The 15,672-nt window shown below is 37.3% G+C and overlaps 1 protein-coding gene across 4 annotated transcripts in view; it reads left to right on the top strand.

The window, feature by feature from the left end:
• The window catches only part of TOPBP1 (DNA topoisomerase II binding protein 1), a 90,985-nt gene that overhangs the window by 27,886 nt on the left and 47,427 nt on the right, over positions 1 to 15,672 (top strand). For all 4 annotated transcript variants that reach the window (XM_087712959.1, XM_087712958.1, XM_087712960.1 and 1 more), the window contains exons 9-15: positions 1,372 to 1,535; positions 2,947 to 3,179; positions 4,145 to 4,443; positions 5,992 to 6,164; positions 6,442 to 6,653; positions 8,633 to 8,931; positions 11,316 to 11,489. In XM_087712959.1, the coding sequence (XP_087569085.1) occupies positions 1,372 to 1,535; positions 2,947 to 3,179; positions 4,145 to 4,443; positions 5,992 to 6,164; positions 6,442 to 6,653; positions 8,633 to 8,931; positions 11,316 to 11,489 (1,554 nt within the window). The remainder of the gene's footprint in view (positions 1 to 1,371; positions 1,536 to 2,946; positions 3,180 to 4,144; positions 4,444 to 5,991; positions 6,165 to 6,441; positions 6,654 to 8,632; positions 8,932 to 11,315; positions 11,490 to 15,672) is intronic.

Below are 15,672 nucleotides of genomic sequence, written 5' to 3'. Positions count from 1 at the left end.
TGGAACTATCGAAACATTTTTGCTATGTAACTCTTCCAAACTCTCAGGATGGCAAGACCAACAAATTGATTCTTAAAATCTTAAAATTAACTTTAACTTTATCATATCTTAAACAGCCGTGCTAGGGATATCCTTTCCATAATTTGTGTTGGATGTGCTATAGTGCATTGAGTGATTAGGAACTCTTGATAAAGTTGCATGGGTATTCATTTTGTTGGAAGATGTTATATAGGTTGTCTGTTTCATTTTTCGAATGTCCAGGTTGTTGCAGTGTGTTTATTTACATCAGAATAATGTTCTTGCATGTCTCCTGTGGAGTTATGCTGTTACTTTGGTAATGGAGCACTTGCTTACTTGCCTTTTTTTTTTTTTTGGACAAACTTGTGTTTCTAATTTGCTGTTTCTTCTGATGAAGAAAAGGATATTCAGACAGGATAGTGGGATATTGTTTTCATGTTTCCTTGTGAATTTTATTCCTCCGAGTATGTTAATTTATTGTTTTTATGTTACATCATTAGTGTTTCTTTTTTATTATGGTGAAGGTATCAGCTACATACTGAACCATACTTTTGATTTTATATGTGAGAGTGCTATAGTTTTTAGATCTTGCATTATGATCTCTGCTATGATTCCTGAGAATGATAATCTCATGGGTGTTCCTCTGATTTGTTGGTATATTTGTCCATCAACTGCAAATAGGTAGGGGGGAGGAGGAGATTGATAATGTTCATGATTCTAAATATTTTAGTCTTAATGAATTTGGCTAGGTTATGTAGTACTGCTGTCTCTGATTAGTTCTGAATCAATGGATGTAAAGTGTGTTGTGACATTGAATGAAACCATAATTTAATTTTTTTCTTTTTTTAGAACTTTAATTATCTATAGATAGTGTAGTGGGGGTGGGGGTGGTGGTAGTATATTCACTTTCTTCTGTGCAGTGTTCAAATGCCTTTAAGTTTTTGGCTATCTTGTATGTTGGGTCTTTGGTAATGATACAGTTAGACAAGAGATATGTCAGTCTTCTATTTTTGAGTGTCCATAGAAGCTTGGGAGGATGAGTCCACTAATTTTACCCACCACTTGAATTGATCTTTCTTGATTATAGTGTTCCTCGTCTCTTGAGGGGATATCTAGATTTTGTAATGGATTGTGTTTACTGAGATGAAGGTTTCTTTGTCTTCTAGTAATTCTTTGACTTTTGTGTAAATTATGTTCTGCCCGTCATAGCCATGGTTTGATTTTTGCAAGCAAACAACCAAGGACTCCACAGTTCATCCCTAAGTTACTCTTTTCTGTTGAATGTAGAGTGTCTAACCTGTCTTAAATTAGTACTCCTATATTAGTTCTAATATTTTTCTGCTTTTCTTTTAGATTTATCTTTGTGGCTTTAGTGCCAGAAAATTAGATAAAATGAAAAAGCTGATTAACTCTGGTGGTGCTGTTCGTTTTAATCAACTAAATGAAGATGTGACACATGTTATTGTGGGGGATTGTGATGATGAATTAAAACAATTTTTGAAGAAAACAGAACACAGGTATTGATAACTAGTTTTAAGATTTACTGGCATTTTTTAAAACTAAAATTTTAGTAAATATTCAGCATGTTAAAACTATTGCAATTTTTATCATTTTCTCAAGAGTGGTGAGGATATTTAATAATTTTTTAAAAATTCTGGAATCAAATATTTAAAACCAGGGGTATGTGGACTGTACATATTTGAATCATTGGTTTGTAGCTTTAAAGCATACACACACACACACACACTCTTTATTTATTTATTTATTTATTCATTCATTCATTCATTCATTCTTGGTCCAGTAACGAATGCCGAGACAAGCTTAACTGGAATGTACTTTATTAGCAAGAAACCAAAATCTTGGTGGCTGAAAGCCAAGCATAACAAACAGATAAGGACCTTGGCAGCAACTCAGACAAACCTTGGCAGTAAGGTTGTAACCAGCCTGCCAAGCTAGTTACAAAAGTTTTCCAACTTTTAGTCAATGCGTTGACTTCTGCAAGAGGGCCGTGTGCACAAGCAGTCTTTTTATAGTCTGTAGAGGAGCCTAATGACCACCAGCTGAGTGCAATTACCTCCTGTACTTGCACAACTGTTCCTGACGCCTATTAGCTCTTCGGTGCCGGGCATCCAGGAACAACTCACTACTGGCATCCGGATCACTCTCCCTTGTCTCCTCCCCACTGGTCCAAGGCTCAGGCGCCTCCTGGTGGCCAACCAGCCTCTCTGTGCCCTGCTCGGAGTTGGAACCCTGTCCAGGGTCCTCCACATCCTCCAGAGCCGACTCATAAGGCCCCTCGCTGTTGGAGTCTGGTGGCAGCTCCAATGGCTCCTGCTGGGCCACAACATACATATATATTTGTTTTCGTATTTTTGTATCAAATTCACTTTTTCACTTTTGAATTTCCTATCAAATTCACTTTGATACGAGTGAATTTGATTTGAGGAAAATGGTGAATTGTTTCAGAGGAACTCAGTTCCATTTCCCAATACATCGTGAAAAGTCGATTTTGAGATTTGATCAAACTGGAGTCAGAGCTCCGAATCAAACCTTTGTTCAACTTTATTAAAAAGATGATGATGATGATGATGATGATGATGATGATGATGATGATGATGATGATGATAATGGAATTAAATTAAAGGATTGATTCTCCACAACTGATCTCAAAAGCTGTAAACATCTAAGACGATTTCTATACAAACTAAGTTCAGAAATATAGATCATGATTAAATGTCATGATACAAATATTTTCTCTGGGAAAATTTCTGCTCTAAATGTACACAGTTAACAGTGTCAAAAATTGTGTACTTTAGACGCAACTTTGTATTATGGGTTCTTACGATGTTTAGAAACTTTGCTTTGGTTTCATAGGAGGTATAGAACACTTTTCCTACATGGTGAATTCATAGTTTTTTTCAATAACAGGCCACATGCTGTGACAGTACAATGGCTTTTGGAATGCTTTAGAAAAGGTTATTTAATACCTGAAGAGCAATATGCCCCTGCAAGTTATCAACAAGCGAATATTCCACCTTCTGAGCCACCTTTCATCTCCAAAAAAAATGACATGTTAAAGAAAGAACATGTGAATACTATGGCAGCTGCAGATACTGATGAAGAATTGCTATCTCAGTATGTTACTCATGATTCCAAAGTAGGTAAGGTAACAGGTCCATGAAAAGCAGGGAGATGGACAGGGAAGCAGGCATGCAGCGGGCAGAATAAATAGATAATCTTTTTTATGGTCATCAACTAGCAAATATACTCCATCATCATCTGTTCTCTTTAATTTCTTCTTTGATCATCGTTATACTTACACTTGTCCTCTATCTATTTGTAGCCCATAGTCTATGTACCACTGTCCTAAATGTCCTTAAATGTTTTTTATTTCTTGTACTCTATTTTTTCATTTGCTTTTTGATAACCTTAGCTACTGTTCTTCAAGGATTTAATTTACAGCCTGCTATATTTTTTGTATAATTGTTGTCTATCACCTTGCTTCTTGGACCGTGTTATTCTTTTCTCATTTGGATTTTCTTTACTACCTACTAGATTTTGTTTCTTCCATTCTCTTCTCTTATTGCAAAGCTCTTACATTTCTAAAAATTGCATGATGTATTCAAAACAACTGATTTGTCAATTCCCAGAGGTAACAGATTTCTCACATAGACACAGGTTTTCTGCCCGATTGCTGAGTGGGCATGACCATGGTGGACATGGCCTAGTTGGCCTCCTGCACCATGGTGTGTGTGTTTTTGCCTTCCCCAGGCTTCGGAGGCTTTCCTCGAGCCTTTGGGAGAGTGAAATCATCCTTCCCCGGACTGTGGAAGGCACGCTTCCCCCTCCCCCAGCCTCTGTGCAGGCCCTGCACTTATTTCACATCCAAAATAGGCCGTGTGGAGACTCCTGGGACGGGTGGGCAGGGCCAGCCAGCATGGGATTTGGAGGTTCTCCGAACCGGCCATAACATTTGCTATGAATTCTCCTGAACCTGTAGCATCCCACCCCTGCACATAGGTGATTGTTTAACTATCAGTCCATATACAAAGTGTGTTATAAATTCTTCCAGAATAGTTCACCATTATACTAAAAAAAGAAAATTAACATTTTATTTATCTTCTAGTTCATTTTGATGACCACATTGAAACTGATCACACTGTCTTTCAAGATGGAAAAGAGGTCACAGTTACTTCCTTGGCAGAGTCTTCTTCAGTTATTGAAGGAGCCTTATTTAGTGGAAAAAAGTTTCTCATTCTTGGTTTTGGTAAAGCAGATGAATCTTACATAAGAGCTCTGATTGAAGAGAATGCTGGGAAGGTTCTGCTCCAGGAAAAAAGAGTTATTGCTGATTATGCTGTTGTTCCTCTTCTGGGAAACAAGGTCATATCAACTGTAGAAGATGTGGTTACAAACACATGGCTGGTAAGAATAAGTTGAAAAATAATGTTTCAAACATATATTAAGTAAAGAACAAAACAATAAGCAATGGAAGTTTTGTTGATATTTTAAAATTGCTATTGAAAAATAATATACATCCAAATTATATGTATATGCTAAATAAGGATTTGTGTCCAATTATGGTCTGATTTTATTCTTTCTATTTTAATCATTGAGATTTTATAGCAAAATAAAATGCAAATTAAGCCCCAAACACCAATAGAATACTGTTAATAAATAATTGGATATTTGAATAAAACAGCTACAACAATTTTAACAGTCCTAATGCCTCACTTTATGTTAACTAAAACTAAAATTAACTTTAGGGAGTCACTTTGATGTAATGGTAAGGGATACAGGGAATAAACCAGGAGACTAAATTTTATTTCCACTTGGTAAGTCATTCGTAGCTTTAGAAGCAAGCAATGGCAATTTATTTTTGAAAAATTGCAGTGATTTGTCTAGAGAGTTACCAGGAATCATCATTGATTTGAAGACACATAATTTAATATAATGCTAACTTTAACTCACAAAACATTTACAGTACCATTTGTATTTAAAAACTAAGAGACGTCCATACAAAGTTGATCAAGGAGATGATTAGAGGACTGGCACCACAAATGGCAGACGATATGATACTGTTTTGCTATTGGAAAGATACAGGTTGATAGATGGAAGAATATAATTTAAAACTAGTTAAACTTAGTGAAATCTATTGACAATAGATATAGTTTAAATAAATAATTGATAATGTTACTAATGTATACAATGTGTAGTGTTATAATTACTATAATTGGATGTGAATATTGAATGGTACCCATGTAAGGAAGATTAGAAATCCCTTTGGATTATACGTAAAGGTTAATATAAAAAAAAGAATCAAGTTAGATACAGTTAAAGTTTTGATTATTAGAGGGAAAATGTTATGATACAGGATATAGTTAAATAAAGGAGGGACAAGAATAACAACGTATATATAGATATGGGTATAACATAGGGAGACTGGATGTAAATTCTAAACAGTGATTTGGAAAGGAGGATTAGAAAATTTTGTTATTAAATATTTGGATGTTTAGCTAGAATAGGACATAAGGATTTAATGTTAGTGGAGAATTTTAGAAATAGTAATTGAAAGGCCAGTATGTGGTTATGTATTAAATTTTGGTATATTTTATGGTGAAGGACGCTTAAACAATTATAGTCAAATGAAAATGGAGAAATAATGATGGTGACATGTATGAATATTTGAGTTAAAATACTTAAGTTAATATGAATTATGTTTGTTGACTGTGGACGAGATGCACAAAAGTCTTTTTGTAACCAACTGATACACTTTCTACAGCTTGTGTTTGTTTTAAACTAAAAATAAAAAAATATTAAAAAAAAGAGTTTAAGAAGGCATTGTTGTGTTGAAGTTTTCAAATAATTCCCTACAATCATATGCCGTTTAATCTTTTAGTGTGTCAGACTCTTGAATTACTATGGTTGAAAACATTTCTAAGTTATTTAATGTCTTCTTGTTCATTATCTAAGGTGATGTGTATAGAACAACAGACTCTGATAGATCCTCAATCAAGTCCACTTTTCAGCCCAGTGCCAATGAAGGAAGGAGCCACCCCATTACAGCATTTTGTGTTGTCTTTCAGTCAGTTTAGTGGAGCAGAGAGAGAATCTTTAGTATGTTTGGCAAGTCAGCTTGGGGCAAGGTCTGTACAGCATTACTTTTTAAAATGCTCTGGCATCTTATAATATTAAACTTCTGTCATATTAAAAGAAAAAGGAGAAAATGTACATGCTTTTCAAAAAGGCTAATGATATAAATTACTACCAAATTATTGAAAAATATTGTTTATAGCTTTGTATTTATTTTTGGGGAAAAAATTAAGATCTTTTTCAAAAGATAAAACATTCTTATGTAATTTTTCTTTTTAAGAATAATATTGATACTTATGGGAAATAGCATTTTTTTAAACGTTGTTTTAGAGTTCAGGAATTCTTCGTGAGAAGAGCCAACCCAAAGAAAGGAATGCTTGTTAGCACTCACCTGGTGCTAAAAGAGCCAGATGGTTCTAAATATGAAGCAGCAAAGAAGTGGAATCTTCCTGCCATTACTATGGCTTGGCTATTAGAGTCTGCTAGGATGGGGAAAAAGGCTGATGAAAGCAAATTCCTGATTGAGAATATAGACAACAAAGGTTAGTTGGAATGGAACTGCACCTGATGGTGCTCACTAGCACATATCTGTGTAAACAATAGAAACATTAATATATTTCCTCACACCCCATCCATAAGCATTTTTTTCTATTATATTGTAAAAAATATATAAATATTATTGGTTGCTAGATGCCACATTTAGTGTCTTTAAAGCAATTCTCCCTCCCTCCCTCCCTCCCCCCCCTCTCTGTATATATGTGTATATACACACATATGTATGTATAATATGTGTGTGTTGTGTGTATTTAGATTGCCAAATTGAATCAGTCCAACTCAAAAAGTGAATTTGTGAAAAATGGTGAATTGTTTCAGAGGTAATCAGTTCAATTTTCGAATACAGTATGACCTGAAAAATCGATTTTGAGATTTGATCAAATTGCTGTCAAAGTTCTGAATCAAACCTTTGTTCAACTTTATTAAAAAGATACACATTATAAAGAAAAATAATTTGTAAATATTATTGATAGCTAGATGGCCCTGATGTTGCACTAGATCAGGACACTATTAATAGGGCTTTGCAACAAATGAAATCAGACTTGGAGAAGTGGAAAAAATTGCAACTATCCTTGATTAATGGGATTTTGAAAAAATGCAATTGGCCATTCTTTCTCTTCGTAGAAGTATCCATTGTACCTCCTGGCTCCATACAATATATATATATATATATATATGGCATCTCCCTGTAGCAATTATATGTAATAGCACCAGGGAGATGTCATATATATATATATATATATATATATATATATATATATATATATATGTGTGTGTGTGTGTGTGTGTGTGTGTGTGTGTGTGTGTGTGTGTGTGTATATATATATATATACATACACACACACGTACGTACGTACGTACATACATACATACATACATACATACATACATACATACATATATATATATATATATATATATATATATATGACATCTCCCTGGTGCTATTCCATATAATTTTCACCATAATTTTTTTCCTCACTCATGAAATAAATATAGTGATATATTAATAGATTATGCAGGTCTTTAAATCTGTCACATTGCTCTTAAATGCTCAAAGTCATTTAGTAAGTTTTGCAGTTGAATGGCATATGACCCTTTAATCCAATTCTTTTTACAACATGATGCCTTGATTAGTTTACTCAAAATATACTCAAAGATAAGCAGGAAAAAAACGTTTTTGCCCTCCCCAACCCGCAGGAGCATTCTGCACGCTTCAACAGGGCAGGGGAAAGGCAAAAATGCCCATGTTTTTTGCCAAAATGGGGGCATTTTTGCCTTCCCCCAGCCCTGCTGAAGCCTGCAGAGTGCTTCTTGGGGGGGGTGGTGGTAAGGGAAGGCAGAAGTGCCCCCGTTTTTGCGAAAAACAGCCAATTTTTTCACCAAAACGGGTGCATTTTTCCCTTTCCCCAGCTCTGCTGGGGGGTGGAGGAAGGCAAAAATGCCCCCATTTTTTGCTCGTTTTTCACAAAAATGGGATGCGGGGTCAGGGCTTTGGGAGGCCAAAAATGGCTGTATTCCGTGTATAAAATGCATCAACATTTCCATGCTCTTTAAGGGGGGGAAATGCATCTTATACTCCAAAAAATATGGTATAATTTTCTGTTGATAATTATACATATTATATAATATTTGCTACCATTGATGAAATAGTATGTTGGTATCATAACATTGATGAAATAGTATGTTGGTATCATAACATGTTATAAAAATTATTAGCTAAGGAATGTCTTTTTAGCACCCAAGAAACATAGTATTCACTTTCAAAATTGAAAGGGCAAACTTACAATTCTGTTGTTTATTTTGTTATAACTGGACATATTAAAAAATAACCAAGGTAATTTTTATCAAGGATCACTGCAAATTGTAGCAAAGGAGACCACATTTTCGCCTTACTATTTATTGTAATAAAACATGAAATACATAGTTTAAAATATTTTTAAATTATACTTTGAATTTTTTAAAGATAAACAAAAGAACCTTAAAAATTCTTCAGAAGAAATGGAGAAAAGCATTACATCTACAAATACACCTGATTATCCTAGTAAAGTCCTTGAAACTGGAAAGATAACAACAGTGACACCCCTGGATGTGAATTGTTTCCAAAGTAAAGCTTTCCAAAGTGTTATTTCACAGCATATTGGTAAAAATCCTAACCCTCCAATTGGAAGCAAAGCAGTACAGAAGGAACCCTCTCTGCATCTCGACACACCATCTAAATTTTTATCAAAAGACAAGCTCTTTAAACCTTCTTTTGATGTCAAGGTAAATACTTTGGAAATCTTGTCCCTCTTGTAAATGTTTGAGAAAACAGTTATAATATAACTATCAATAAATATCAATTCGTTTGTTAGTTCTAATTTTCTTTTTAATTTCAAAGCAAATTAAGTATGCTGTGTTTTAATGTTAAACTACTTTTTATATCTATAGTTATTTATTTTACTTGAATGAATATTTTATTATATGGGTAGTTTTATTTTCCAAGTTTGTATTATGACATGACATTGATATGATCATGTTGTAGAGTTAATAAAAATTATCCTTTATATGGAATATTAATAATATGTTCTCCTGTGCGCTGCTTGGAGAGTCCAAGCATGGGTTAAATTCAGTCTATTCGCCCAAGGACTGAGTTAATTCTTTTGACTACGCCTCCCTTCCTCATTGAGGGCCAGTTCAAAAACTCAGTCCAGCCCAGTCGGACGTGTTTTTGGAGAGTTCCTCAGTCCTTGGACAAATTAACTGAACTCTTCAGAGAATTAGCTAGTCTTTTCTTATTTTTGTTTGCTAGTTAGGGCAAGAAAAGGATAATTTCTCTTTACACAGGCTGAGGGAGTGCGGAAGAACCACGCCTTTAAAACAACGGTGCTGCGGTGCGTGGGTGCTTGTCCGGCCGCTGCTGGCGAGCGCGGGGGGCTGTAGGAGGCTTTCTCTCCCCCAGCTGTCGTTTTCACCCCAAATCACTCAGAGACCTCAGCAGAGGCTCGGAGTGCTGCGAGAAAGCTCCTGAGGACTCCGGAAAGGTGCAGTGGCCATTTTGGGCATGTTTTGGCGCACTTTTTCTGGCGGCCGTTTCTCCAGCTTCGCACCTTCTCCCTCAGTACAAAGACACCGCGGAGGTGGATTGGCCTTCATCGGGGCGCCTTTCCTCTCCAACGAAGCAGTAGAGCGGCCTGGGAGAGGTTTGACCCCTCGGGGCATTCTCCCATCTAGTAGCCATATCTGCGAGGCGTGCAGTTACTCAGCAACTCGCACCTATTACTGGTCTACTGGGTCCCGATCTATTGACTCCTGGTTTACTGGGTCCCAATTTACTGTATCCTGATCTACCAGTTCCCGATCTACTAGTTCCTGGTCTACTGTCTACAATTGAAAGTCTGAAGATGACAGAAAAATGCAAGGGAGCCCCAGAGGACTTCGTGACACAGCAAAACGCAGTATGCCAGATCCACCAGTGTGGGAGCAGGTGAAGGGTTCCAAAGGGAAGGGGATTCCTAATCCCAGAGGGGGCAAGGCCTTGTCTAAGGCCGAGGCTTACAGACACAAGGCCCTTGAAAAAACCTTCGAGAGGGCCAGGAAATTGTCCATTTCCTCTGGTCAACCATCCAGGAACCCCAGCCCTGCACCCCAACCCCAAGAGTTTTTCCCTCAAGGCTCTCCAGAGCAGTGTAATTCTCCAGAAGCCCTGGAGGAGATATTTCAGGCTTCTTCGCCTGCAGCCTCCCTCGGTTACCCTGAGTCCTCATCAATCCAGGAGGAAATTTGTCCCTTTGGCTGTGATGAACTCAAGAAAGGTCCACTGCCTTCTGATCACCCCATTGGGAGTGGGTTGGAGTCATCAGGCACCTCGGCGTGTGCCAATCTATCAGCCCACATTCAGAGGACCATTGAAAGGGACATAGAGGCTGGCATCCATAAGAAATGTCAACTTTAAGGACACCCAGGCCAAGCCTAGCAAAGAGTCTGCCCCAAAGGCTCAGTCAGTGGATCCCCCTTCTCCAAGCACCTCTATAGCTACTGAGGCATCAGTTCTGGAGGATGATAATGTGGATGAGCGGGAATTTTCTGAGGATGAGAACCCTCCTGAAAAACTTTCCTTTACGGGCCTCTTTCTGCCCATCCATTTTCAAGTCAATCCTGCATAAGGCAAAGGCCTTGACCCAACTTTAACTTTTTTAGCAACAGAAATTTTGGGCTCAATTGTCATAATTTGAGGACTGACTGATAACCAGTCCTCAAATTATGACCAAAATCAGTCTCTACTGTAATTGTGTACATTTAATCACAATTTAGTATGTAGAATAATGTGATAATATTTGCCTATTTCATAACAATTCTGTAACTTCTCAATATCCTTGCGGACTTATAACATAATATGAGCTCTTGCCCTAGATTGAATGATGGCTTTTCTTATTCTTGTGGTAGCTTAATTTGGTGCCAATAAAACTAACAGATTTTATTTTGATCTGTATAAAAAGTAACCTTTATTAAATCTTCTAATATAATCTAAAGGCTTCTGTGATATGACTTGATTGGATATTTTACATAATTGGAAGAATAAAACAAAACTGTTTATTTATTCGATTAGTTTATGAGAAACATTTTGAGAAAACAATCATTAATGCCTTTTAAAAATTCCTTTCCTCTAGGATGCTTTGGCAGTTTTGGAAACTCCAGGTGGTCCTAACCAAGAAAACACAAATCTAAGTACTCCTCTTTCAGAAGTCATTGGCAGGAACTTAAAACTAGCTTTGGCCAACAGCACACGCCAAACAGTTGTAATCACTGCCAGTCCGCAGCTAAAAGCTCCATGCTGGCAAACGGTGAGCTTAGCATTTAGTTTCATTATACAAGTATGGAATCAAACTTCATTTATTCTTGGCAAATTGTTATTTCCTGAAGTGGTATTCATTTTATTGTGGAAGTAAATCTCTTCAAATATAATTTTAATTACAATAGTAAATACTAATAAAAACTAAACGGAAAAAGATAATGGAAAGAAAAAATAAAAATAGGTTATAATATATAAAAAAGAAATATATAAATAAGTGATTTCAAACCTTCATTATGACAAATTATTTACTCTTCAACCCCTATAAGGTTACACAAATATATCTTTATCTCATATCCCATCGGCCGTGATGGGAAACCTGGTATACGTGCCAGAGATGGCATGCAGCGCCCTCTCTGTGGGCACATGAGCCGTTGCTCTAGTTCAGCTCTGCTGCGCATGCACGCACGCCTCCTGCCAGCCAACTGGTCTTCGGGTCTGTTGTGCATGTGCGCAGGGGGGAGGTCGCATGCAGGGACTGCATGCACGGGGGACACATGGGGCACAGGCATGTGCGGGTTGCATGTGTGGGGGCACACGGGCATTGCATTTTGGGGGTTGGCCACGCATGCACTTTGGCCACTTGGTCCAGAAGAGGTTGGCCATCACTGCCCTAAGGTGTCAGCCTTTGAATTCTTATATCAGCAAAAAGTTTATAAAGGATTACTGGAAAATTGCAACAAAATATCTTATTTTAAGCTTGAACAAACTAAGTTTACAATCCCTACTTTTACAGTACTTGCTATTTTAATCTTTAATTCAGCTAACTATTGTAATATTTTTTGCTCTTAAATTATTCTTTATCCCATCACACAGATATCTTCCAAACTTTAACAAGCCCCTTGTAAATCCAATAACAATGTTTTCCAAGTTATTCTCCAGGTTTCTCATTTGTGGTTCCTATTATTTGTATTTAATTTTTAAAACTTCAGGCACTTTCTTTTATATATCCAGTAAAGTGTTCTTTTAAAAATCATCCTCTCCTCTTCTCATCTTTAGTTCCACATTCCATACTTTATCTTATCAGATAAGCTTTGTTACACATATGTCATCTCTTCATTATGTCATTCTTTTACATATACTGTATTTCTCCAATGTTGGTGGATACAGCGGTCATGCATGGGTTAACTCAGTCAGTAATCAATAGAACGGAGTCTACCAAAGTGATGTCATTGCCTCTGAGGAGCATGCTCCCGCCTTTTTAGACTCAGTTCGATTGGAACTGGCTGTGCTAATCGTTTTCTCCTCAACTAATACTTAATAATTGACTGTTTTAATTGAATTTAATTGGCTTTTACTCAAACAAAGAAAGAAAAATGTTTTTCATCTAAATTGGAAACTGGAATAAGCTCCTATTGGATCTTGGAGGCAGGACTCTCAATAGCCCCTGGGTGGCTGGAGAGTCTTTGCCTGGGCTTGTTCGAGGCTTTGCCTCTGAATTGCCTACGGGCTTCTGAGGCTTCCTGATTAATAGCGGATGTTGCAATAGCCGTTGGAGGCTCCGCTCAGCGCTGCTGTCTCTACTGGAAAATCCCTGGGCTCTGCCTTGCCGCCTGTGCCGCTGATTGCTGCCTCCGCCTCCAGAAGCCTTCAAATGCCGTGGGGAGCCCCTAAAAGTCACGAAGAGCCACTCCGCCGCTGGAAAGCGCCAACGCTGCCGCCGTACCTTGCCACCTTCCTCCGACGCTCCAGCTCCCGCTAGACCACAGCGGCTTCGCCCTTGGCTCCGCAGCCTTGCCGCAGAGCCTCTAATACCCACGCTCGCCTCGCGGCATTGGCTACCTTGTGGCGCCGGCCCATAGGCTCTGTAGCCTCAGCGGCCATTTTGTTTGGGCGCAAAAATCATCTGTATTTCTCTCTCTCTCTCCATCTACCTACCTACCTACCTACCTACTCTCTCCCTCTCCCTATCTACCTACTGTATTTCTCTCTCTCTTCCTCTCTATCCCTCTATCTACCTACCTACTTTTTAAAAAAATTTGCCTCTTCAAAACCTTGGTGCGTCTTTTACTTCAAAAAATATGGTAGTCTATTCATAGAAGCAGACATCATTATTGATAGTGTTATTATTGTAGTTATTAATTTTCTGCTTTGTTCTTCAAAGATTTTAATAGCTTGGATTTCATAATTTTCTATATCATTCTGTAAATCGTAGTATTAATTGACATCAGGCTTCATTTTTTTCTGCTTAAAATCTCCCCTCTAATGCTTATTTCTAAATCATGACTTATCTTTTGTTATGACTAGCAATCAAAAGAGATCTGTTGCAATTTTTTTATAATTAGTTCCAAAATCTTATAATAAAAGTCTTCCAAATTTATCTGGATTCTTATTCTGTTTATAATTTTCAAACCGTTTAAGTTCTAAGCTTCTAATCAATTTTTATTTTCTAAAGAGATAAAGATTCACCCAATGAAGATTTTTTAAACCTATCATTCCTAGTGTCTCTAATAACTTGGAATGTGGGAATGACCTTGGGGGAGAGGGGAAAGGGATGCTGCCTGGGACAAAATCAGATGGGAGAGATCCCCAATGGTTTAACGGTCATCCACTTAGAAAGGACCCACCCTAAAGAGTCAAACAATTAAAAATGGCAGTGGGAAATTTTATACTTTCAGACTTGCAAGGTTGTTAATGTAGCTTTTCAATACAATAACTCATCTAGCTGTCTATTCTGTCTGGTTTATCTAGAATTGGTGATACAGGTTTAGCATAGCTAATAGGCAATTTCTGAAGACAATTAGAAAGTGAGATTTATGAACTTATTATCCTTTAAAAGGCTCTGCCACAGATGTGAGCAAAATGTCTGATTCCATTGTCTTTCAATACTCAATACTACTGTCCTGTAGTCTTGCAAGGAGCATTTTCCACCCATCTATTATTTGGAGAGGATTCTACTCATTTCTTAGTTTTTGCTGTAGCCATCAGCTCTGCTTTTTTAGAATTGTTTTCAATTTGACATACCTTCACTGGAAATCTCAGAAGTAAGCACATCTAAACTAAGAGAAGAAAATTTATTATTATTATTATTATACAATTGTATCACAGCGGCCAGTTGTTTCGCCGGATTTGGCATTGGTTACTAGTCGGGCCCCACCCAGGGGCCTTGGACATCGTAACGTATTTTCGTAATGTGTGCAGATCCAAGCAGTGCGGCTTTTTGCATTTGACTGATGGTGATTTTGTCAATTTTTAACTGTTTTAAATGTAATTCCAGTGCTTTTGGAATAGCACCCAGTGTGCCAATTACCACTGGACTTACCACTGCTGGTTTGTGCCATAGTCGTTGAATTTCAATTTTTAAGTCCTGGTATTTTGCAATTTTTTCATGTTCCTTCTCAGCAACCCTGCTATCCCTTGGTATTGCGATGTCTATGATTGTGACCTTATTTTTCTCAACAGTGTGATGTCTGGTGTATTATGCGCCAGTATTTTGTCTGTTTGTATGCGAAAATCCCACAAGATCTTGACCATCTGATTTTCGGTGACTTTTTCAGGCTGATGTTCCCACCAGTTTGTTGCTGTTTTAATATTATATTTTTTGCACAAATTCCAATGGATCATTTGTGCTACTGAATTGTGCCGCAATTTATAATCAGTCTGCGCGATTTTTTTACAGCAGCTGAGTATGTGATCAACAGTTTTATCAGCTTCTTTGCAAAGTCTGCATTTGGCATCATCAGAGGATTTTTCAATTTTTGGCCTTAATGGCATTTGTGTGGATAGCTTGTTCTTGCACAGCCAGGATTAGTGACTCTGTTTCTTTCTTTAATGTACCTGTTGTTAACCATAACCAAGTTTGTTCACTGTCGACTTTATCTTTTATTTTTTCCAGAAATTGGCCATGCAGTGCTTTGTTCTGCCAACTCTCCATTCTTGATTTTATCGTATCTTTTCTGTATTCTTGTTTCGTCTGTTGGGCCTTCAGTAGATTTTTGTTCTTTACTTCGATTAATAGAAGTTCTTGACTTTCTTTTAAATAATCAGCCAGTTCATGTTTTTCTTCTTCAACTGTTCGCTTCACTTGTAATAATCCTCTGCCACCTGATTTTCGGGGCAGGTATAGTCTATCAGTATCACCACGTGGGTGCATTGTCATTAGTTTCTTGGTTTTTCGGTCCAAAATGTCCAAATCAGCTTGTATCCAGTTAACTATTCCAGCTGTGTATCTTATA

This window comes from Thamnophis sirtalis, unplaced genomic scaffold, assembly GCF_051295495.1.
Source record: "Thamnophis sirtalis isolate CommonGarterSnake01/CBP01778 unplaced genomic scaffold, rThaSir2_p1.2 scaffold_4, whole genome shotgun sequence".
NCBI classification, from domain to species: Eukaryota; Metazoa; Chordata; class Lepidosauria; order Squamata; family Natricidae; genus Thamnophis; species Thamnophis sirtalis.
Note: the sequence above shows the minus strand (reverse complement) of the source record. Positions and strands in the feature narration are given on the sequence as shown.